Genomic DNA, 26,970 nt, shown 5'->3' with positions numbered 1-26,970 from the left:
TAAGCAGCGCGTACGCGCTAATTTTCTTAGGCGTAGCACGTACGCGCTCAGTTTCCTAAACTCAGTGCGTACGCGCTACCTTTTCTAGGCTCGGGAAGAACAAACCTAATTAAGCGCGTACGCGAGAATTTGAAATTTTAAAACCGCGTACGCGCTGCCTATTTTTCCAAGTTTTTTTTGGGTGCTGTCCACTTTTCTAACCACCATCTTTGTGCACACGCCCCAAATTTTTAACCCAAACATTTCCATATGCTTCAAATACGTGTCCTTCACACTACAACATGACTCCATGATTTTGAGCTTCACAACAATTTTTGCAACACATCCTTCCACAAAATTGTTAAGATAAACTAGTGGGTATTACCGATTGACTGCAAAAAACCAAAAACCAAAAAAAATTACATCCTATAAGCAACTGCAAGAACAAAAAATTAACCGTATAAAACCTAATTGCTCTTACTCTGTGAATAAAAATGCCCATTTTTTTACCTCCCATGGAAATGAGGGAAATAACGGTGCATTCAACAAATAGGTATCTAAAAAACATAGATTCTTCTTCCGCCATTATCCACAAACAAAACGGAAGCTAGGTTCTTTGTCTTCTATAATTTGCCGAACCCTAATGTTTTAAGAAATCCCTACTCAGTAGAGGCTTTGGATATAAATGAAGGCAAGCAAAAAGATATTTGCAGAGACAATAGAATGAGGAGCATATGAGTTTCTTCTCTTCATCCTGGGCATCAATTTTCTCTGAATGCAAAGTGAATTCATCGTCATACTCTGCGAGGCCACCATGAACTGGTAGCCATTCAAACCAATAAATGATTGTCCAATATTGAGTGCACCACCATCAAATGTTCAACTCAAATGAATTAACTTCGCTGACAAATACGTAGAAGACGTACTACATACATCTCGCCAAAATATTAATACAATGTTATAAATAAAAACCTTAAACGTATTTTTTAGTCGGCAGAAAACTTGACGGAAACATGTCGGAAAATTATTTTTTCCGGATGGCTGACACTTTCTCGATCAAAAAACCCCATACTAAAAGCCTATCGGCTTAATAATAAATTAACTAAAAAATCGGACTGTGGCAAATGGTTTAATCGTCTTGCACGCCTCTGAGTGAATTGTAACCGTTGATTTGCAGAAATTAGCCGGTGCATTCCATAGAAAGGATACGCCTTCGGCGTAAATAAATTAAATACAAAAGGACAAAAAAAATATAAAAAAAAACTTTAATATAACTTTCAAGGGAGCTATCATCACATAGGGCGGTGCACCAGGTCAATAACCCAATAGTTGGACAACTAGGAACGCTTCCCAACAAGATCTACCAACCCTCTTTTAAATTTACGTCTTGCGTGGCTTCCCAGTTCAGTATCTTCTTTTTGTTAGTTTGAATTGATCAATAGCTGAGTACAAAGCTTTAGTTTCTTCATAGTTATTCAAAAATATTAATATGGAATCTGCTTTGGTTGGTCGTGTAGTTGAAAAACTTGGGGGGCTGATAAATAAGGAGGCTTCACTTGTTCTTAACTTCAGAAAAGAGTTTGAATGGCTAAGGAAGAACTCGCAAACATAAGTAGCTATCTCAGAGATGTAGATCTTCAAGGCGCACATGACAAGTCCGTGAAGAGCTGGCTGCTGGAAGTTGCAGAGATTGCAGAGATTGCTTTGGATGCAGAGGACATACTGGATGAATGTGCTCTCCAATCTCAAGGTACTACCAATGAGAGTCGCCAATCATCTTGTGTCTATGCTTTCAGCTATTCTCAATTAGTCTTTCGCTATAAAATGGCACATCGAATCAAGGACATGAAAGATAGAACAAGGTCCATTCTGAAAGAAGATGGAAAACAGCTGAAGTTTTTCCAGGATCTGACTCGCTCAAACCAACCTTCCACGAGTACATCACAAAATGTAAAGTGGAGGGGGTCAAGTGTAATAGAGAGCAGTTCACGACCAGTGGCTATTGACTCCAAGGTTGAAGAAATCCTCGGCCTGCTCGATGCTCCTGTTGCTCCTGTCATTGTCGTCGTTGGGATGGGTGGCGTTGGGAAGACTTCCTACTGCAAAATGTTTTTGACAGAGAAAAGGGCAGGTTTGAGAAGTCAGTCTGGCTTTCTATTTCTAAAACTTATTCTCTCCAAAAGTTGCAAGCTGCTTTGGCCCTTTGAAGGAGGTCGTTGAGGGAAGGGTAGATGAAGTGCAGGCAGCAGAATTGATTCATGAGCGTTTAGCAAGCAAAAGCTCTCTCATTGAGTTGGATGATTTGTGGAGTGCAACGGAGGAAGATAACTTGATATCTGCACTTGGCCTTCCAACTGGGCATAATAGCCAATGCAAAATTTTGGTTACAACACGAAGCAGAGATGTGTGCAGTAGCATGAGCGCCCGTGTTTGGGAGCTCTTTTGCTCGTTTGCCTTCCCCGACTGCCAGCAAAATCAACCGCCACATCAACTTGAAGCGATTGCCTATCAAATTGAAGGGGAATGTTGAAGATTACCCCTGGCTGTAAAAACAGTAGCAACATCTCTGGTGGGTAGGAGATTGTCAAGGGAGTGGGAATCCAAATTGGAGAAGCTAAAAAATGCGTCTACCGACAATCGAATTATGCAGATTCTCAAGCTGAGTTATGATTCTCTCCCTCCTCATCTTAAGCCTTGTTTTGTATATCTTTCTTTCTTTCCCGAGGATATGGAAATAGATTCACAATATCTCATAAACTTGTGGGTAGCAGAAGGATATATTCCTCAAGAACAGGGCCAGAACCAGCTAGATATTGGATGGAGTTATCTATGTCATCTTCACAGTCTATGTTTGGTCGAGAGAATAGGCAACATGTATGATCAGGTAGATAAAAGGTTCAAATTACATGATTTATTGCTTAATTTGGCAATCAGTATAGCAAAAGAAAATCAAAGTGCATTTAATGTAGAAGAATCCTTCAGAAAAGGTCCAGTTATGCAAATGACCAGTAGTTACCGAAGGATTTTAATGGGAATGAAAAGCATAGGTAACGGTGATGTAGTTGTAATGGCAAGCAACATGGCATATTCTGCATCATGTCTTCACACTCTCTCTTTCTCACAAAATGGAGGGATTCGAAATATCCCACCAATCTTGCTTAGTGGTGCGAGAGTATTGCGCGTTCTTGACTTGAGCTGCACTGAAATTTCATCATTGCCTGCCTGTGTTGGAAATTTGAAGCTCCTCAGAATTTTGAATTTAAGTGGGACAAAAATTGCCGAGGTGCCCGAATGTGTAAAAAGCAATTTGAGTCTTCGCTTCCTTGACATTTCTATGTGCTTGAATCTAGAACGGTTGCCTCAGTGGATTGGTGAACTGAAGTGCCTAGAACATCTAGATATACGCCCAAGCAGTTCTAAAAAAATTGATGGATCGATACCCAAAGGAGTATCAAATCTTGTGTCTTTACAAGTATTAAAAATTGATGGCGACAACAAACTATCCATTGTTGAGAATGAATTTTTAAAGCTGGGGCATTTTGTCAATTTGGTCAACCTTCAGGAACTATGGATAGATATTTGCCATGAGGTTCAATTGAAAGGTATAGAAGATGGGATCCTTGGCACATTGGTCAAGATGCGTAATTTGACAATACAGAACTATTATTCTGATGAAGATCTGCCACATGTATCAGAGAAAATGTTAGCTATGAAGGATCTTGAATACCTTTCCTTATTACAGTATGCAGTGCCAAATTGGATATGTGGCTTTTGAAATCTGCTGCAATTGCATTTAGAGAATTGTGATTCAGCTGAATATCCAGCATTAGAAATGATGCCCAACTTAATGAAGTTGCAGTTGTATTATAATGATATTTGTAAGGCATTTCCGAAAGGGTTCGGGAAGGTCGGGAGATTCCCTCAGTTGCGTTCTTTTAGTATTGAACTCTTTCAAGAGTTAGAGGAGTTGCCTGAATTGGAGAAAGGGGCAATGCCATGTCTTGAGGTGCTAGCTGTTGGAATCTGTCCCAAACTGAAGGAAGTTCCATGTCGATTGGAGCTCTTGAAAAGTCTAAAAGCGTGTCACTTTTGGCAAACAGGAGTGACACATCTGTTCGAGGAGAGTGGAGAATTGTGGACTAAAATTAAAGTCATTAACCCCAATGTCGTTATTGAGGCTGGGTAAGTGATGTTATGGAGTTTGGGTGTATTTTTATTAATTTTTGGCATGATGTAGATTATCAAATGTTTACTGTCATATATTAAGGGAAAATGTTTATCTATCTTCAAAATGATATATGTAAAGGATGTTGAAAATATCATATTTGATCATTATTGTATTGAAAGATTTAAATTGTTTTTTTTTTGGGTTAATGTAGAGGTATCCCCACGACTCATTCTAACATTTTCAATCGGACCTTCCTTTGGACTTATTTTTTGTCAAGCTTATTATATTTTTTTTTATCGGTAAAATATATATTTTTATTTAATTAAACTTTAAGCATTACAACTTCGAAGATAATGAGCTATCAAAATCTCCCAAAACAAAACATTTATGACTGCCATCACCACCCTCCCAAAAGCTAGAATTCAAAACCAATAACCAACACCCACACATCCCCCCCCCCTAAACTTAAGAGTACGAAAAAACTTATTACATCTTGCCTATAAAAAATTAGACGTTTCAAACTGAAATTTAAAGTTCCACTGTGAAATTAACTGAGAAAATTAGCACCTATGGGTACCATAACTACAATAACCTATTCATGATTCTCCATTCATGCCTCTTGCACTGAGGCACTCGATTCACTAGTCACCCAATTATGGCGAGAGTCTCCACTTTCAGCATGTTGTCGCCTCCTTACTTCTGTCTTCTTGCTCACTGCACCTTGTCGGCTCAAAGAAACCACCCCGCCATCCCATTCACCTTCTACATCATCTTCCGCCTGTTTAGCTAGTTCTATGGATAGTCTCCTTGTTATCTACCTCTTAGGGCTCACGATCTCCATCGCTCTCCCGCCACCCTCCTAGCTGATCACATCTTCTATGTCCATAATCTGAATGAAGATTAAAAGCCCTTCCCGGCCTCTTTGTGCATCATCCTTGAACCGCAATTTAACTTCCTCAAGCCTTCGAAGAAATTGAATGCGCGAGTGACGCGCCTTCATCTCCTCATTTGCCTCTAGGATACCTTCTGCAAGATTAAATCCCCATCCCAGCACCACCCACTCCAGTAAGGACTCCAAGTTTAACAGATATTCCCTTGGGATTAGTCTCTGCATCACCTTTCGCACCTCTTCAACCATGTGTCCCAGCTCTAGACCCCAAGCCATGATTAGCAAGTAAATGTCTGCTCTGCACCTGTAGCGGTGACCAATGATAGCCACCTCTTCTCCTAAAACCAACTGAATCGCTTTTAGAAGCAACGGGTCTTTAACAAGAAACATTCTCTTGAGTTTCTTTGGTGGAACAGGACCACAAATTGCCAGCATCAGTTTAGAAGATTCAAAGGTGAAATTAGCTTCCATTTGTGAGCTTTGTGAGAAAATATAGAGATTTCTGATAAAACCAGTTTTAAAGCTGGTTTCACCAACTCACCAGGTCTATTCATAATCTGTGTGGGCAATACAAAATTGGCATTAAATGCATGGCTCTCCACCATCGCCGCCATTTTAGAGCATGTTGCAATAACTGCTCATTAACTCACACTTGTGTAAGAAAAAACCAACTTTTGACAAGGGATTTGAATTTAATGTCATACCAACTTGGTAGTGCGTCTTAACTCCATTCAATGGTTTCGTTTCTATCATTCCGCCACCTCACCTTCCCTAGCTTGAGGCCACGTGCTTCATTTGACAGCTCATCTACAAGAGTGTTTCCCTCTCTTTTCACGTGTGAAATGCAATAATTATTAAAAAAAAATAGTTTTTCACTTATTATATTTATATATTTATCTAATTTCCAACACGGAGTATGTCCTTTAACCAGAGCCTGGACAACAATTTGGGAATCACCCTCTAAATGTACTTTCGACACCTTCAAATTAGCTGCTAAATCAACTACAAGTAGAGCCGCCTAGACTTCCACCTCATTATTAGTGTCATCTTGAAGTCTTCTAACCCCTTTACACAAGACTTTTCCTTCGTCATCACAAGCCACACATCCCGCTCCTGAGATCCTTGGATTGCCTTTTGAAGCTCCATCACAATTTATTTTCACCCACCCCTTCTCTAGTTTTGATCATTTAATCGTCTCTCTATCTAGATGGTCATTGACAGGATTAACCCTGGGGAACCCATGAACGAGTCGTCAAGCTTATTATATTACGATATTGTAAATTTTAATTTTAAATCATGTTTCAATATATTATTATTTTTATATTATCAATTATTATTACATTTTTATTTTAGATTTTTTCTTATCCTCGTTATTAATTATATTAGATCGAGATAATTATGATATTAATTGATTGCATGATGGAGATAGACAAATTCATTTTAATCAATTAACTCAAAGTGGCAATTGAGAGGTTGAAGTGAAGATATAAGTAGCATTAAATAATTTAAATCAATTAATTGAGTGCATGGAGGAGAAAATATGTAAGATTTGATTAAAAAGTAATAATAATTTTTTTTTTTTGTTTTTCATGCATTTAAATGTTAAAAACACATCAAATTAAATAATTCTAGTTTTTATTGGCATGCATTTTTGCATACATATGTGAGTATATAATATACCTTCAAGTAATAATTTTGTTTTAATTTTATTTGAAATGGCTTTTTTAGTTCTTAAAAATTATTTTAAAATTATTTTAAAATCATTTTATTTCAATTATTTATGAGTTGCTTTGTCTTATTTTATTTATTTTGTAGCTTTTTTATTTTTAAATATATGTCGCAATATGATGCTCTATGTCTTTCTATAGAATACTTCTTGACATAACGATAAAAAAATTTATTTCTATTTACTCATCAATAACATATTATATTAGTGCTAGGTAGCTAATCATTGGTTTCAAGAGAAAAAGAGGTTTTAAAAGTTTAAAATGTGAAGAAATTTATACAGTTCATTGAATAATGTAATCATATAGTATACCAAAAAATATTATAATTTATATGCCCTTTTATATTGTTGCAATGTTGTAAACTATCCACCATTAATTACGATATCTAATTCCACACTTAATTAGCACTGTTTTTAGTATGTCTCATTATACTATGCACTATAGGACTCAAATATGGAACTAATTAAAATCTAAGTCCTTTTTTAATTCAAATCACATTACACTCTATAAATTGGGCCCTTGATTCTAGGTGTGCCCTTTTATCCTAATTTATCCTTAATGCTATCCCAATTGCAACTTCCAAAACACATCCTCCACACCTATACATCATGGTTTGAACCACCAAGCTAGAATTAGCATTAGAACCCCATTATCTTTCACCCCTAAAATTTTGGGATAAAGTTGCCAAGATCAGGATGACCAAACCCCCTTGGTCCCACACCTTTTCCTTGTGTAGTGTCATAAAATTGCGACCCCCGCAATTTCGACCACATCTTAGGCCTCCACCTATGCTACTGCATCTCTCTACTCAACTGAGCCCCCCCTCTATGCTTTCATCTCGAGTCTCCTCCCATTTTAGCCCTTATGCTACCTCAAGACCCTATCTAGGCCCCAAGATAAGCTAGGATAGGGGTGTGGCACCCCTATCCTCCCTCTTAGGGTGACCCTAAGATGGGTCTATCCGGTCCTTCAAGCATAATTTTCTCTTCGGGGATTTCAATTCCTCTTTGTCGGCCTTTGTTGGGATGAAAATTAATCCTCTTGGGGATGTATAAAAGGATATTCAATTTCCTCATTTGACATATAAGATAAGGATAATATATAGAAGTTTAAGAGGAAGGAATACACTATCATCATCAAGCATTCAAGTCTTCAAGCATCCATCAAGTTCTCTTCTTCATGTGTCTTCTTCATTCATCTATTGGAGCAACATTACAACATTCATTTGCAAGCATGTGTGTGTGTTAAGGCTTTGTCATGTTACATGCCATTTCATGCAACACTTGTGATTATATTCAAGAAGCAAAGCAATCATCATCACCAAATTGCAGATCTATAAGGTATACATTTCTATATATTATTTACATTTAAGCATTTGCAATTACTTTCTTTCAAGGTTGATTCCTCAACTGGGGTTTGACTGAGCCAAACCCCTATCCACAACCTTTCTTCTCTTCTTTTCTATGTGTACGTTGCAGGTGTGCATCTGTAATTACGGGTTTAGACTCCATTTGCAGAGACGGAAAAACCTTTTTGGCGCACAGATTTTTTGGAGGACTGTGTGCACTTTCAACAAGGTCTCAACGACTTTTCTCCAAATTTGCAGGGTAAATCCATATCAGTCTAAATATCTCATATCCGAAGTTATAGCACGATCCCGAATCGGTATCTCCTTGTTTCATCCATTTTATCTCCCTTTTCAGCATAGTCAACAAGTCAACTCTCCTATTTACAAAAGAGGGCAAATTGCATCCTAACCCTTGCAATCCACTTAGTATTCATATTCTTATTTCCTTTGTATTTGGATCTAGTGGATTCAAGTCCCTCTTTTGAATGTAAAGTTTCTCCCAAGTGAAAATCATCCTAGTGACTTCCTTTCTCTCTCCTACGTGGGGAGTCACTAGGGTTCAATTTTCCACTTTACACCTTGAATTTTAGGAGAATAATTTGGCAGTCCTAATAAATTAAAATCTTGCTTTGTGTGAATAAATAACTAATCTAGGTTGGCTTCTCATCAAATTCAAATCCAAGATTTCATATATAAGGCAATTCACTTCCTCGATTGTGATAACTTTTGCATCTTTTTTGAGAGAAACAATTACGCAATTGAAGGTATCTTAATGAAGTGAAGGTGTTGTTTTAAAGGACTCTCATGGGCATGTGCATAAAGATGGTGGTCAGAAAAGTGGACACCACCCAAAAAAAACTTGGAAAATTAGGCAGTGCGTACGCGGTTTTAAATTTTCAAATTCCCGCATGTGCGCTTAGGTTTGTTCTTCCCGAGCCTAGAAAAGGTAGCGCGTACGCGCTGAGTTAAGGAAACTGAGCGCGTACGCGCTGCTTATAGGAAAATGAGCATGTATGCACTAATAATCCTAGTAAAACCGTGTACGCGATGCCTGATAATTTTTATTTTTATTTTTAAACTAGGTCCTCATTTACCCGAAAAGCGCATTTTTTACTTTGTTTTTTTCCCATTTTCTAACCTAAACCGCAAACGAGGTGCTAAATTTGTCCTTTAGGCTATGGATCAAGGTTAGTGTTTGTTTATTTTTGTCTTTCTTTCTGGTTTATGCAATTTATTTTACATTTTGAATTTAATTTCATTAATTTTGATTAGGTTTTTTCATTTTTTGTTTCAAAAACCAGATTCTTCTAATCCAAAACAAGAACAACCAAATGCACCTCCTGAAAACCCACAAAAACAACCAAATGCACCTACTGAAAACACACAAGAACAACCCCAAATTCCTCCTTTTGACTGCACAGCCGAAACACAGGAAGAATTAATTAATCAGTTAGGGCAAAATACATCCAAAATCAATAGATTGATTGTAAAATTGAAAACTTCTGAACTTGACCATCATCAATCCCTCGCCACTAGCCTAGAAACATTAGCTAGTGGTGCCATAGTTGTTTCCATAGAAATTACCAAATGGGGAAGCTTTAGGGATAGGTGTCGTCAATTCTATGCCAATGGGCTATCATACAATGGAGTTAAAAACAAAAATATTTCTAAACAACAAATATGTGCCCGTTTTGTTGACCCCAAAACTGGTCAGTCATTACCTCCTAATGCAAAGAGGTTTCCCATACATTGGTGTACCAATGTGTAGATGAAGAATCTTTTTTGGCAGAGGTGGTGGATGGTCTTTGACGATCCACCTTGTAATAATTATGAGGTGCCATTATATTTTTTGAGAAAAATATATTGTGAGTTTGTGCTCAATGTGCGCCCAAATTGTTTTGACATGAGAGAGTTTCATGGTAGAGGTGGTGGCTCTGCCCAAGATAGACCTGGAGCCCGTAGGCGATTAGCCGCGGAGAGTCGCCGCCCCCTAGCACCCAAACCCAAGGTGCATCAAGCTGTCCCATTAGAGCTGAAAGAGTCGATGGAGCTACAGACTCTTCAGGCAGCCACAACATTGACCAATGCCATCATCCAGCATGGGACATCATTAGCACACCCTATTATATTGGATGATGAGCCGTTAGAGGGTGACCATAATGAATATTGTTATGAGGTCTACCACGATACTTCATCAAATGAATATTTGTTGCAACAACAAGGTTAGAGAAATAAAGAATATGTCTGTTTGTTTCAAAGTCCTCGAACAACCAAACATCAGAATTCTTGAGAGGGTATCTCCGAAGCCATGTTCCTGTCACGACAATAGACCCTATTGGGTACTCAATACCCTCTTCGTCAATGATTGTGGTTGTCAATTTTCTTTTAGGCTCAACACAACGACACAAATAGTAATCTATTACTTCTTCATTGTTCTCTTCTGCAACAACTGCATACACTTGACCTGCATTTTATAAAGTGTTAATTAATACCAAAAATAAAGTATGATGTACAACAAAATGAACCAAAAAGAATACTAGCAAAAAAATTAACTCAAAAAATCACCTGAATCCACTAGGTTGGATACATGGTCAAAATCCACTGATGTCTCCATCTGGCTCAATTGTAATGCTTTGGGAATTTGATATGACTCAATGGGAACCAACGGTCTACAAGACCATTTGTCAACCCACTCTTCTGATTCACATTCTTCCCACAAACAATACATGCATGAAGAGAAAAAACATACCATCTGTCTCTTATAAATTACCAGTGAACTTGAATTTGACATGTCACTCGATCCTGCAACTGTACAACAATCTAGATAGTTTTCAATGTTAGATTCATTAATCAACCAAAAATATCTATGAACCAATGACGTACCTGGATTACCTAGACCCATCGTAGACTTACACCATCGCACAATTGTTTCTGCATCTACCAACTCAGCACCACCTTCGTACTTCAATTCTTCCCTGGCTAGGGCTCTTTTCACACATGCTCTTGCACCATCGTGCTCTCCCTTACCATGTCCAGCCTCAGTGAAATTCCAAAAATGTTGTACACCGCTTGTCACATGCATCCTTGTCAGTTAATAAAACATCCTTGCATTCTTGAATTGTGCGGTGCAATTATCTGACCATATTAAGTGTCAGATGTATCGTATGTTCCTTCCCCTTAAACTATCATAGAAAACTTTAAAGCATCCTTGTACAAACTCCGATGAATGAGTACGATCATCACTTATGTAGAAGTGATACTCTCTTACAACCTTTCTATCCTCCTCTATGCTATCATCTGCATGCATGAATGCTATGTGTACAAAAATAGAAACTTGTGTAGAGTGATAATACATGGATTGCACTTCATTTTGAGGTTGTAGTGTATAATTTTTAGCGAAATCAATGATAGAGACAATGGTGCCAAGAGGAAATGTGTCCTTACACAACTTGAATTGCTCATCTAACCATCGATCTCTATGTGTATGCATTATGTACTCATAAACTAGTTTCTCTTGAAACATTTTCATAAATTGAGCTACACATATATCATTTTTCACTAGCTCACATCTCTTCAAATCTTTTCCATCTTTAACTCCATATGTGACTATCTTGTATTTTCCAAAAGAAACTAGTTTCGTACCAATTTCATGTGTGCTCTCCAAATGTATGCATCTTGGTAAACATTGCAAACCACCACATATAGCACAAGAACCTTCCAAACAAGGCATCTTATAATAAATGCAACCATCGTGTCTATTAAATAACACACTTGAAATAAATTCTCTTGCCGACTTAGGAGGTGCTTTTATATTACATTCCTGCAAAACATCGTTAGTGTGCAAAGTAGAACAAATATGACGAAAAATATCATAATGCATGGAAAATTCAATATGCATCCTACAACAACACATGGTGCGTACATGATTAATCTTAATATAAAAAGGTTTTGCCATTTCAAAAAATCTTTGAGAAATTTTTATTTGAGGAAACTTTTGAAGGAATCTTTTATAAAATTTAGTTTGAGTCATAACCAAATAGTGTTTCACATGTGGCTCATGATTTTTAGACCCAATTTGCCTTCTAACAACATCTCTTTGGTTGGGCGATACTCTTGTGTTGTCATGCCAAAAATTTTCAATTAATGTTTTTAGTGCATCTACAACAACCTTGTCTTTGTGTGGTAGTCTACCCGAGAATGCCCAAAGAGAATTATTGTTAGGTTGCTCTATTTGTTCTCGCCTCTTTAATGCTTTACTTAATGTTGTTCTACTAACGTTCAATGACTTACTTGTTTTGCTTATCAAACGATCTTTTTTAATTTTCTTGCTCATTATGGTTGATGTAATGACAGATCGAGTAGCATTAGAATCTTTACTATGTGATTTTGAATCAATAGATTGATATGCATCAAATAGATTTCTGACAATAGCTCTTTCACTGTTACTTTTAGATGATCTTAGGCCTAGAATTTTCATTGTATCTCTAAAACTCAAATTTTTAATCATTTGAACAATTAATTGACATCTTGCGGTTTGATTTAAGTTTTTAAAATAGTTTTGCCATATTATTTTAACCATTCTCCTACAAGTTCATTCATTCATTTTATTGGGCATTGACTTCAATATATTCTCATCAATTTCAATTAGATACTTTGGTTTCCTACGAATGATTCTAGGAGGTGTTAACATCGGTGCATTATGTATATTCAATTCATCAAGTAGAGAAGGTGTAATATGTTCATCATTTAATTGATTATTCAATGCGCTATCTTCTTCAATTGCATTAGGTTCAAGCGGTAAATTATCAAATGTTTCTTCTTCAATTGCATTAGGTTCAAACGGTAAATTATCAAATGTTTCTTCTTCAATTGCATTAGGTGCATTATATTCATTTGGTAAATTGAATTGAGATACTGACGTTGACATACCTTCTTCTCCCATTGTTCTTATGTCACACAATTTCTTCATACGCTGCCTTTGTCTTTCCTTTTGAACCTCTCATTGTTCCATCGTTCCTAGCTTGTTCTTTCCCATGGTTGAGATCGGTTGACCTAAATAGAATCATATTACATATATATGTAAAGAAAAGTTCAAAAATAAATAAATAACCATAAGTATGTATCTTATCACTAGTTTTTGGAATCAAACTATTAAACAATCACAATTTAATCATTTGAAACCATGCAAAAAAAAAAACTAATAAAAACAACAATTCAATCATGCAAAAAACAAAAAATTCACTTACTTTTATGTATACAACAGTGATAGAAGTGCAGACACAATTCCAATGGGGCCTTCAACGACCTCAAAAACTTCTTTTGAGGCTCTTGGGCAACTAAAACTATGTCTATAAACCACGTACGCTACATTGATAACTGTGTGCATGTTGCTAGGCCATAAAATGTTGGCAAGCCCAATGGTATTATCGATTGATAAGTAGTGCGTACACACTACTAAGCCTAAAAATGTTATCCCAAGGTATCAAATAATGGGAATAGTACCGCTTATGAATAATAAGTACCGCGTACGCGCTACTAAGCCTTAAAAAAGTTATGGAAGGGGTATGGAGGAGAGAGAGAGAGAGAGAGAGAGAGAGAGAGAGAGAGAGAGAGAGAGAGAGAGAGAGAGAGGAGAGTGGAGAGGGAGAGAGAGGGAGAGAGGGAGAGAGAGAGAGAGGGAGAGAGGGAGAGAACATGGGGGGAAGGGAGAGGTAGAGGGAGGGAGAGAGGGAGAGAAGAGGGGGGAGGGAAGGTAGAGAGAGGGGGAGAGAGAGAGAGAGAGAGAGAGAGAGAGGAGGGGGGTGGGAGAGGGAGAGAGAGAGAGGGAGAGAGGGAGAGGAGAGAGGAGAGGGAGAGAGAGGGAGAGGAGAGGGGAGAGGGAGAGAGAGGGGAGAGGGAGAGAGAGGGAGAGAGGGAGAGAACATGGGGGGAAGGGAGAGGTAGAGGGAGGGAGAGAATACATGATAAAAATCAAAGAGGAAGTTGCGGATAAGAAATAAATTCACTTACTTCTATAGAAGTGCAGACACAGTTGCAGTGGGGTATGGAGGGAGAGAAGAAGAGAAAGAGGGATGGGGTATGGAGGAAGGGAGAAGGGGAGAGAGAGTGAGAGAGAGAGAGAGAGAGAGAGAGAGAGAGAGAGAGAGAGAGACCTTGTATGCATTTGAGAGGGAGAGACAATACACTTACATGTGTACATATATGTTTAATATATTATATGTATATAAACAAATTATATATACAATGTCATACATATTATATATACAATGTCATATTATACACATATTATATATTACATATATTATATGAATATACACATATTATACATAGAATATAATATTATACAATAGCGCGTATGCGTTGTTTATAGTAAAGATAGCGCATACGCGTTGTTTAATGGGAAACACGCGCGTATGCACTTTTTAAACCATAAGTACCCCGTACGCGCTTTTGACTTTTTAGACTTGGAAATAGGCCTAGATGACAAAGCTACGGATTGGAAGTTTGATTTCCCTCCATTTCTCTCATTTTTGACATGTTTTATTTTATCAACTTGGTTTATCGACTTTGTCATCATCAGGTTTACACTTCATAAAGTGGGTATTTCTAAAATTGCCACTATATTTTCACTCATCTTCTGAGCTTTCTAACCATATAATTTTTTTTCAATTTGAACAAGAATAACATATTATTATTGAATTTCTTTTACTAGTGTCTCCATAATTCTCACAGACATAGGTGCACCATTTTTTGAATAACTTTTGATATACATATCCAAATTTTAAAAACTTTATATATTATTGTAGTGCACTTGATTCTTTACAATTTTTTTTTAAAAAATGTATTTTTGATTTGTTTCGTGCAACTTATGCTTCGCGTACAAACAGGTACCGAATTTTCAGGATGTGCTCAATTGGAAAAATCATTAAAAAAAAATACTCAACAAAAAATTACAAAAAAATACACATCTTCTAGTGCTCACTCTTAACTATCTTTCTGCCAAAGGATTTGTCAAAATACTAAATCTAACTATGACTTTTTTGATGCGCACGTCAGACACTATGTTATGTTTTTCAGAAGAAAAAAATAGGGTCAGTTTTTCATGCGCAAAGGATTTGACCCCCTTAATCTTATCCAATTTTGAAAAAATTTAGTACTTTGGAAATTAGATTCAGAGTACTACAATATTTGTTCTTTGATTATCTTCATATCTTGAGTGGATGACTTTCAAATTTTGCCTCTAAGTTCAAGTTCACCTGATTTCAGAAAAAAAAAAAAAAAAAAAAAGTGTCGACTTATACCCCCCTTTTTGACCACCATATTTGTGCACTTACCCTCATATCTACAAATCAATCAATTCTTCATAAGCATTCATTCAACCATGGAAGCTTCAAAAGATATTGGAGGATAATAGGGAATCACTGACTAATGATTGGCTTCAACATTTTTTTTAGTGGCGAATTTTCGTGAATTGGCGAATAACTGGGATTGAGAATTTTGAAATTGGTGAATATGATAAATCAAGGTTCTATCTCCCATTTGCCAAGTTTTTAAGAGTTTCTGACCATAGAAAGGTTAATTCACCATCATCTTTTAGGGACTAGTCATAACTATTGAATTTTTTTGCCAACAACTTCAAATGGTTCCAATGTACGTGCACCAATTTATTCACTGATACTAGCTAAACGGTTTGATACCACAATCGTTTAGGAGGACCCATTTTTCTAGTCATGTTGCAATTTAATGGTAATTATAGGTCCATAATCACCTTGAAAATTAAAATGTATCATTTTAATAGTTGGGAAGATTCACCCATTTTCACTCTACAGTGCCAAATGTTGGTGTAAATCTCACGATTTTACATTGTATGATGTGGTTAGTTTTAATGGTTCAATTGCAAAGGTACAGTTATAGAACCATTTCCTCAAAATTTGTTTCTCCTTGTATAAAATCTTTGCAAACCATATAATATGGATCGATCAATCAAGTTCTATTTTTTTTAATGCATTTTCATATGGTATTAGACTGGTGTAATGATCAATGTCTATTGTAGTAATTCAAAGATAGAAAAAAGGATGATGTGAAGAAGTGAGCATATGTAGAGAGTATGGCGAGATATATTTTGAAGGGGCAAGGCCGGTGCATTCTTGAGACTACTTGTTGTCAGCAATAGATGACAAATTTCTTCCTTATAACTACAAGAGAAACTTTATGTGCATAGGAAGATATAGTATTGTCGGCAATAGAAGATAAGAAGAGGAATATGAAGAGGAAGTGATTTGCACAACAATACCAATAACATTATTTATCCATTCGTAGCATCCTATTGGTGTAACTGCACAATTTCTATAGGTCTAGAGTGTCAACTCAATACTATGATAATAGTCATATTTCTTGTAGGAAGGAGAAGGAAGTGTAGTGCAGCCTGTGATAATTAGCAAATCATTTTGTACAGTTTTGTGAGTGCATAAAGATGTGCGAGCATTGGCACATAGCTTGAAATCTTTTTGCAATGGCTTCATCCATAATAAAGCCATAATTTTGGTTCCCCTTTGAATGTTTCTTGTTTCATGATCAATTCTTTATATAGTTGTGTGCAGGAAAAGACACAAAGGTGCATCCATCTTGTGCTGCAAAGAGGAAGCTAGGATGGCACTAGATTTTGTAGTTGTGAGTGTTTTTTTTTTGGATTCTTGATGTTTTAAAATTATAAGCATTTAAAGGGAGATATAATATGGATGCTTAACTTCACTTTGTGATAAACATATGCAGCTAAAATATTTAATGTTGTCCTAGCTCACAAGATAGTGACAATGAAGGATATTATCTTTTCCATAGGTTTTATTCCTTGTATCCCTCAATGCATTGAAACTGATGACAAGACTATATTTACTAGTGACCATGCTTTGGAGTTGGATGGGTTGGCCCACATGATGGTGTATTTGGGTATACACATTGCTGCAGTCAATGAGGACATCGTTTGGTGTAGAATATTTTATGTCAATCAATTTATTAATGAAGTCACTGTGAGAAAGCAGTATATGAGGACTCATAAATTATTGCACACTCATTTTCTTTCATCCACTATTAGTGATAACTTAGAGGTAAGTTACTTTATGAGAAAAGATGCAATTCAAATTAGGTTTGGAAGTTTCATCAGTCAAGTAATCTATCTTGTAGGTAGTTTTTATCATTGTAGCCAATGTATCTTCAAATAGATATGCTTTGGCATTTGGTTCGATCTCTCCTACATCTTGCAAGGCCTTAAAAGACTCATCTAAGACATCAAATGGATAAAGAATAACAGGGTCAGATATAATTGAGAAGTTTGCTGGAATAATGTTTTTCCATTGATAACAACATATTCTTATGTGTGTTCCAGTGTTGTAGTCAGATTAATTGAGTTGGTTTGGTCAATATGTTGTAGATGAGTTATTACAGTTTAATGGGTTTTGAGATGCTTATCTCTAGTTGATTCAGTATAAGTTTCAATGGTCCACATGTTGATTTGATCGATTTATGAGGTCCAATACTATGATTGTTATTCAGTTGTTCATGTTATTCAGTATTTTGGTTTGTACTCCCCATTGCTCCAAAATTGCAATATCCTTGTGTGTGGATTTGGCAGAGTATTTGGGACGTTCTAGTGGTTCATTATTTAGAAATCCACAAGCGAATCTTTCACGTTGTTAGTTTATTATGTTGGTATTCTTGAGCTCTAGTAAAATGATAATGATGATTCTACTAATCTGAGTTTTTTCTGTTGTTTTGGTGTAATTCACGCTGCTCGAGAATGTTTCTAGATTGTGCTCTATTTGTGCACGTTATTGATCATTTTCTTTATCCGGTGGTGTTCTTTGTGTTATGCGATATTTATGGAGTTCTGCATTTGTGGATGATCAAGGCATAATTCTTGGAGGTGTTTCATATTTGAGGATTTGATTTGGGTCCAGACTGTGTCTTAGCCGACATTGTTTTGGTCTGCATGTTTTTTGTAGCGTTTAAGGTTATTGTTTTATAATTTATGTTGAAGGTTTAACCGACCTTGAAATATAGGTTGATGATTTGTATATATACATGTAATATTCACTTCACAAATGTATCTGTATGTGTGAACATTGATTTGATCATTCAGTGGCAGAGGAAAATAATTGAGAAGTGCAAAAGAGTGTGCAAAAGTGTATGTGCAGAGTTTGAGTACACGTGCTTAACCAAAACTGTAATCAAGCATTAGGAGATGTTATTTTCACAATTCATGTAATCCAGATTATTGTCTGAATCTTTGTAAGATAGTGAGTCTTCCCTAGGATTGTAGCCCTTTGTAATTTGAGTACTGAGCTCTGGGCAGTGAGCTTGAATGCATGTGCATTCCCCATTGTAATATTTCACTTACTCCTAATAGGATATTATCTCATTGTGGGTAGATTCCCATCGTGGTTTTCTCATTAACCGGGTTTTCCATGTCAAAAGTCTTGGTATTATGTGTGTTATTGATGTGGTGTTAATCTGTGGATTAACTGTTAATTGTCATAAATGAATTTAAGTTTAAATTATGTAGAGTTTTTGAGCAAATTGATTCACACCCCCCTCTCAATTTGTTGCATTGTTTCCAACAATTGGTATCAAAGCTAGATCCTCTGGAAGAAGCTTGGTCCCTTGAGGATATCTGGGATGGCAACCTTTTTTAGTTTAAGAAGGATAGTTCAAGATTTGATGGAACAAACTATACTATTTAGAAGAACCGGATGGAATGTCATTTGAGATGCATTACTGACGGCTATTGGAAGATTACTAAGAATGTGTATAATGTTCCTCAGAATGATCCCACCACTCTGGATGAAATTAAGGAAGTCGAATTCAATATTAGAGTGAAGGAAGCATTATTGAGTGCCTTGACAAATTCTGAGATGACTAATGTGATGGATTTGTAGACTGCTCGTGAGATCTAGAAGAAGCTAGAGACTTTGTATGAAGGTGATAGTCATGTTGAAGTTGCTAAGTTGTAGAGCTTGAAGGGAAAGTATGAAATGCCAAAGCTGGGAGAAGATGAGAACATTACCTCCTTTACGTAGAGGGTAAATAAGCTTGTATTGAATATCAAATGTGTCGGTGGAGTATTGGAAGAATCTGATATTGTGACTAAAGTGGTGAGATCCTTGCCTCCTGCTTACAAGCACAAGGCTACTACTATTGAAGAGACCTAGACTACGATAAATGTGACCAAAGACATGTTGATTGGAAAGCTTGTTGCTTTTGAGTTGAGTGAATCCGATGAAGTCCCTCCTAAATCTGAATCTGCATTCAAAGCTACTATATCTGGGAAGCAGAAATATGATTCGAGAGAAAGTTCTTCAAGGATATCTAGATATGTGAAGGAGATAAAAGAGATTGAAGAAGAAGAGAGAGAGCTTGAAGAGCTTGAAACCTTGATTGCTAGAAGATTGCCTAAGGGCACCAGTAAGTATGAGGGTAATTTGCCTCTTAAATGCTTTTCATGTAATAAGATTGGACATTTTGCTTCTAGATATCCGGAAAGAGATAAAAATCCTAAGAATCCATTGAAATGTTACAAGCCTAAATATCAGAAGAAGTGTTATTTTTCTGCTAATGAAGGTGAGATAGATGATGAGTCTAAGAAAGGAAATTCAAGAGATGAATGTGTGTTCATTGCTATCAAGGAAGAAGATCTTATGACTGCTAATTCTACTAGTTGTATTGTTCTATAGAAATCTTTGGCTGCTAAAGTTGAAGAGAAAGATAAGGGTTATTGATAGTGGTTGCTCTCATCATATGACAGTTGATAAGAGTAATTTGTGAGTATGGAAAAGTATGATGATAGCGTAGTAATATTTGGAGATGATAAAGCTGGTATAATCCATGGTAGAGGTTTTATTTCTCTCGATGGTAAGCATAACACTAATGATGTTTTATATGTTGAAGGTATAAAGCATTATCTTTTGAGTGTTAGACAGATGGTTGATAAGGGATATGAATTTCAATTCAAGAATGGTAAATGTAAGATCTTGAGTAGCTCCAAAATTGAGATTACATTAGGTACATAGACTAAAGGTAATGTCTTTCACTTGAATTCTAATGGTAAAAGTTGTTTGATTTCTCAAATTGATGAAATTTGGTTGTGGCATAAAAGGATGTGTCATATTAATTTTGACTACATGGTTAAGATAAGTTCCACTCAAGCTCTGAGAGATCTGCCTAAGATTGTAAAGCCTTCTAATCTAGTATGTAAGGAATATCAGTTAGGGAAGAAAACAAGAGTTTCTTTCAAAAGAAAACAATATACTTCTAATGGGATATTGGATCTTGCGCATACTGATCTAAGTGGTCCTTTTAGGGTGAGAAGCTTGCAAGGTGATTTGTACTTCATGTTGTTGATTGATGACTATTCAACGATGATGTGAGTTACCTTCTTGAGGGAGAAATTTGAAGCATTGGAGAAGTTCAAGATTTTTAAAGCTATGGTAGAGACAGAGACTGGATTGAAGTTGAAGTGTTTGAGATCGGACAAAAGTAGAGAATTTACCTTCAGTGAGTTCAACTCTTTTTGTGAAGAGTATGGGGTGAAGAGACAATTATCTTCTTGGTGGACCCCTCAACATAATGGTATTTTGGAGAGGAAGAATAGAACAGTTTAGGAAGTTGCTAGAACAATGATGATTGAAGGAAATGTTCTGCAAATCTCCTGGAGAGAAGCTATGAGTACTGTAGTATATACTTTGAACTGAGTTCATATCAAATGTGACACCAATAAGACTCCTTATGATTTATGGTTTGGTCATGCTTTACAGTTAGATATTTCAATATTTTTGGTAGTAAATGCTATATTAGAAGAGATGAAGATCTAGGAAAATTTGACGCTAGATGTGATGAAGGAATGTTTCTTGGTTATTCTATTAAGAGTAAGGCCTACCAGTGTTATAACAAAAGATTTAGAAAGATAGTTGAAAGTGCTAATGTGAAAGTTGATGAAAGAAATGTGTATTAGCCTACACCTTGTGGATATGATTCAGATGATTAGGATATCAGTGTAGATAAAGGAAAGCGAGTGCAGACCATGAAGCATGTGAAGACTTCCAAAAAAGCTTGAGAATGAAGGTATAGATGCTAATGCAGAAGAAAGAGTCCAAGAAAATCATGAAAATCCTAAGACTCTCAGGTATGTGAGATTGAATCATTCAAAGAATCAGATAATTGGTGATAAGAATAGAGGTGTGATGACTAGAAAAATTGGGTTAGGTAAATGGAAGAAGAATTAAATCTGGATGAAAAGAATAATACATGGATTTTGGTTCCCAAACCTAAGAATAGAAATGTAATTGGAACTAAGTGGGTATTTTAAAATAAATTGAATGAACAAGGTGAGGTTGTTAGGAATAAAGAAAGACTTGTTTGTAAGGGTTATTCACAGATGGAAGATGTTGATTTTTTAGAAGACTTTTGCTCTAGTAGCTAGAATTAAGTTGTTAGATTATTCCTTGCTTATGCTACTTACAAAGATTTCAAAGTATATCAGATGGATGTCAAGTTAGCCTTCCTTAATGGTGAGATGGAAGAAGTACACATTGAGAAACCAGATGGTTTTCAATTGACAGAGGAAAATGATATGGTTTGCAGATTGAAAAAAACATTGTATGGGCTAAAGCAAGCCCCTAGAGCCTGGTATGCAAGATTGGATAGATATTTGATGAAGCTTAAATTCAATAAAGGTACTGCAGATAGTAATCTATATTTAAAATTGATAATGATAACATCTTGATTGTTGAGGTATTTTTTGATGACATTATTTTGGTGGAAATGATGGTTTGTGCAAGAAGTTTATCGATGAAATGGAGAATGAGTTTGAGATGTCTATGATTGGTGAGATGAAATTCTTTCTGATATTGCAAATTTCATAGTCAGGTAAATGTATTTTTATATGTCAATCTAAGTATGCAAAGGAATTATTGAAGAAGTTTGGTTTGGATGATGCTAAACCTATTTGTACTCCTATTATAACCGGATGTAAGCTGACAAAAGATGATAATTCTCTGAAAGCAAATCAGACTAGATATAGATCTATTATTGGTGGCTTATTGTATCTAACTTAGACTAGACCAGATATTATGCATGTTGTGTATCTTGTTGCTACATTTCAATTTGGTCTGAAGGAATCTCATGTTGTAATTGTGAAAATAATTTTTAGATATTTGAAAGGGACAGTTGATTTTGGTTTGTGGTATCCTAAAGATGATGACCTTACTTTGAGTGTTTTTACAGATGTTGATTGGACAGGTGATATTGATGATAAGAAGAGTAGTAGCGGTGGTGTGTTTTTTCTTGGAAACAGACTGGTTGCATGGTCAAGTAAAAAGCAGAATCTTAACTCCTTATCTACTACAGGAGTTGAATACATTGTTGTTGCTAGTAGTTGTACTCAGGTAATTTGGATGAAGTAAATGTTGAAAGATATAAGAGTTATTTTTTATGAGCCTACTACCATATATTGTGATAATTCAAGTGCCATTAATATTTCCAAGAATTTGATACTACATTCTGAGACGAAGCATATATCAATCAAGTTTCATTTCTTGAGAGAGAAAGTGAATGAGAAGGAAGTTAGATTAGAGTATGTGTCTACAAAAGAATAGATTGGAGATATCTTCACAAAGCCTTTTCCTAAATATACCTTTGAGTATCTCAAAAGGAAGCTAGGGGTGATTACCCCTCATGTTTTGACAACTAAGGTGCATTGAGTTGTGTTAGTCTGATGAGCTTCACAGAGATATTTTGTGCTTCGGATTGATGAGTGTGGCTGCTACTTAGGGGGAGTAGTCTGTGTTGTGGTTTAGATGTAATGTTTTTTATGAGAGAGAGTTGTTTTGTCTTTGGCATTGGTGTCAAAGGGAGAGAGAGGTATGTGAAAAATTGCTATATCTTGTGTTGATTTCAGGGGGAATTTTTGAGAGTTATGGGTTGTTGATTTCTTTCTTTGCAATGATTGTTTTTCACATTCATATGTTGCCATCAATGTCAAAGGGGGAGATTATTGGATATTGCTAAGAAGTTTGTTGGAATAATGTTTTGTCATTGATGACAACATATTCTTCTGTGTGTTCCAGTATTGAAGTCAAATTATATGATCTGGTTTGGTTAGTGTGTTGCAGGTGAGCTATTACGGTTTAATGGGTTTTGAGATACTTATCTCTAGTTGATTCAACAGAAGTTTCAATGGTCTACATGTTGATTTGATGGATTTGTGATGCCTGATACTATGGTTGTTATTTAGTTGTTCATGTTATTTGGTATTCTGGTTTGTGCTCTGCATTGCTTCAAAATTGTAATGTCTTTGTGTGTAGATTTGGCATAGTGTTTGGGATGTTCTAATGTGTCCTCAATTCTAGTGGTTCATGATTTGGAAATCCACAAGTGAATCTTTCAGGTTGTCAATCTATTATGTTGGTGTTCTTGAGCTTCAATAAAGTGATGATGATGATTCTACTAATCTGAGTTGTTGCAGTTGTTGTGGTGTAATTCATATTGTTTGTGAATGTTTCTAGATCGTGTTCTATCTGTTTTGTTGGTCAGTATTGATTGTTGTATGCGTTATTGATCATTTTCTTGAGTCAGTGGTGGTTTTCGTGTTATGCAACATTTATGTAGTTCTAGTGTATTATAGATGATCGAAGCATAATTTTTGGAGGTGTTTCATATTCAAGGATTTGATTTGGGTTCAAACTATGTCTTAGTCGACATTGTTTTGGTCTACATGTTTTGTTGTAGCGTGTGAGGTTATTGTTTTTTAATTTGTGTTGAGTGTTTAGCCAACCTTGAAATATATAGGTTGATGATTTGTATATATACCATTAATATTCATTTGAGAGATGTATCTACATGTACAAAAATTGTTTTGATCACTCAGTGGCAAAGGAGAAGAGTTGAGAAGTGCAAAAGAGTGTGCAAAAGTATATATACAAATTTTGAGTACATGGGCTTAACCAGAACTGTAATCAGGCATTAGGAGATGCTATTTCATAATTCATGTAATTCAGATTGTTGTCCAAATCTTTTTAAGACAGCCAATCTTCCCCAAGGTTGTAGCCCTTTGTAATTTGAGTAGTGAGTTCTAGGCAGTGAGCCTGAATGCATGTGCATTCTGCATTATAATATTTCACTTACTCTTAATAGGGTATTATCTCATTGTGGGTAGGTTCCCACTATGGTTTTTCCCTTAACTTAGTTTTCCACATCAAAAATATTGGTGTTATGTGTGTTATTGATGTGGTGCTAATGTTAGGTCCCGGAGACAACTGAGAGGAGGGGGTGAATCAGTTGTCAAATACATTTAAACCAAAAACAACTTATCTAAACTTAATGCTTAATACCAGTAAACCAAAATTTATGTCGATAGATAGTTTATCAGTTAATTGCAGTACCAGTAAAGATTAATGCATGAAATAGAAAGACAATAACATCCACAACACATAACACCAATGTTTGTACGTGGAAACCCTGTAAGGGGAAAAAACACGGTGGGAAACCTTACCCACAATCAAATGATACTATTGCAGATAGTATGTGTATACAAATGGGGTCTCCACATGCAGAAAGGCCAAGTGCCTAGAGTTCACTACTCAAACACAAATGGGAGTCACACTGACTACAATTGGATGGTTAAATCCAATAATAATGTACTGCTCAAAATAGCATCTTCATATGCTACATTCAGTACCGGTGTAGTTTTGATTGTCTTCACAAAAACCTTCCTTCAACCTTCAAATGATGTTTGTGTGTATAGCTCTTCTTATTTTCACATATACCTTCTTATATATCTTTTCCTTAATCACATTTTGATCTTACAAATAAGATCATACATATATACTATAACCTAAGACCAATTTTAGTAGGTCGGCTCTAAAATATATTACAAGAAAAGCAATTTACAAATAAATCAATAACTGATGCAATATCTGATTCAACATGTCGGCTTAATGCATTTACAATAATAATAAATCATCTCCAAGCGTTTTGTGTTGATCTAGAATAGATAAGCCTGTCGGTCCTTATTCTAGACCTATTTGCCGGTAATAGCAAATATGCAAACTCAAATATACCAATGAACAATTCTCCAAGACAAAGTGTCCAAATGATGTCTTCGACATAACCAAGTGTTTCTTCATGTCATTCCAAGTGCTTGTGAACAATATATCCTGTCGGTGACTGTGCATAAGTCACTTGCTTGCCGGTGAACATTGCCAGAGTTGATAAGTGTTGACATCAATGACAAAACCATATCAACATATCCAAAATACCAACAATCTCCCCCTTTGGCATTGATGGCAACACAAGATGGAAAAACCATCAAAGTGCCAAAACAGAAATGCCAAGTACCAAAAACCAACAATAACCAAAAATCAAAATTCAGATACACAGATCAATCAATCTCTCCAAATAACAATTTCTCCCCCTAGGAGTAACATGTGTTATCCTTGTGTTTTTCCATATCAATCTCTCCCCATTTGACATCAAATGCCAAAGTAATACACAACCAGGTTCAAATGCAAAATACCAGCCATTATACCAACTTCTTCATTTGATCAACTTCTCCCCCTAAGAAGTAGCTTCCTCATCAAATCCGGAGTAAAATATTTCTCTATTAATTCTGTCGGTTGATGACAAACATCAACTGTCTAAGTCTCTACCGATGGGGGTATGACCCCAAGTTGGTCTTTGAGATATTCAAAAGTCTCCTTAGGCAGAGGTTTAGTGAAAATATCTACAATCTACTCTTTAGTATTCACATAAACCATTTTTACTTCTTTTGCCTCAACATTCTCTTTCAGAAAATTCAGTTTGATAGAAACATGTTTGGTTTTAGAATGTAGTACTGGATTCTTAGATATATCAATTGATGTTGTGTTATCACAATAGATAATTATAGGTTCTTTATCTTTTAGATTTATATCCTTCAACATTTGTTTAAGCCATAATACATGTGTACAATTAGTTGTTACTACAACATATTCTGATTCAGCTGTTGATAAACATGTACCACTTTGTTTCTTACTCAACCAAGAAATTAATCTGTTTCCAAGAAAAAATGCTCCGCCAGTGGTGCTTTTTCTGTCATCCACATCTCCTGCCCAGTTTGCATCTATGTATGCACATAATTCAAAGTTTTCATCTCTAGGATACCATAAACCAAGATTTTTAGTACCTTGTAAGTACCAGAAAATCCTTTTTACTATTGATTCATGATTTTCTTTAGGATTACTTTGAAATCTAGAAACAATGCATACTGCATTCATAATCTCAGGTCTTGTTTGTGTCAAATACAGTAGTCCTCCTATCATAGATTTGTATCTTGTCAGAATAACAAGTTTTGATTCATCCTTCAAAGATAATTTATTAGTTGTAGTCATAGGTGTGCTTACCGGTTTAGAGTTTTCCATACCAAATTTCTTTAGTAACTCCTTCAAGTACTTAGATTGACTCAAGAATATACCACTATCAGTCTATGAAATATGCAATCCTAAAAAGAATTTTATCTCTCCAATCATAGACATTTCAAATTCTTGTTGCATCTTTTTAGAAAAGTCTTTACATAGTTCATCTTCTCCTCCAAAGATTATATCATCAACAAAAAATTCTATAACCAAGATATCATCATTAGTTACTTTGTAGTATAAATTACAATCAGCATTACCTTTAGAAAAACCAATCTTCAAAAGATATTTATCCAATCTAGCATACCAAGCTCTTGGAGCTTGCTTCAATCCATACAAAGCTTTCCTTAACCTGCAAACCATATCTTTATTATCTGTCAAAGAAAATACATCAGGTTGCTCAATGTAAACTTCTTCTT

At 35.9% G+C, this 26,970-nt stretch overlaps 2 protein-coding genes across 2 annotated transcripts; both read left to right on the top strand.

The window, feature by feature from the left end:
• The first annotated feature begins 1,563 nt into the window (after positions 1-1,563).
• LOC131874995 (disease resistance protein RPM1-like) lies at positions 1,564-2,509 on the top strand. The gene is made up of 2 exons (XM_059218982.1): positions 1,564-2,110; positions 2,163-2,509. Exons 1-2 carry the CDS (start codon positions 1,564-1,566, stop codon positions 2,507-2,509), a joined length of 894 nt encoding a protein of 297 aa, XP_059074965.1.
• Positions 2,103-4,181, top strand: LOC131048994 (disease resistance RPP13-like protein 4). Its single transcript, XM_057982989.2, has one exon. It carries the CDS (start codon positions 2,624-2,626, stop codon positions 3,752-3,754), a length of 1,131 nt encoding a protein of 376 aa, XP_057838972.2. The 5' UTR covers positions 2,103-2,623; the 3' UTR covers positions 3,755-4,181.
• Positions 4,182-26,970: the final 22,789 nt, after the last annotated feature.

The sequence above is a fragment of the Cryptomeria japonica genome, chromosome 4, assembly GCF_030272615.1.
Source record: "Cryptomeria japonica chromosome 4, Sugi_1.0, whole genome shotgun sequence".
Taxonomy (NCBI): Eukaryota; Viridiplantae; Streptophyta; class Pinopsida; order Cupressales; family Cupressaceae; genus Cryptomeria; species Cryptomeria japonica.
The sequence above is the reverse complement of the archived record's forward strand: the minus strand, read 5'-3'. Positions and strand labels throughout refer to the sequence as shown.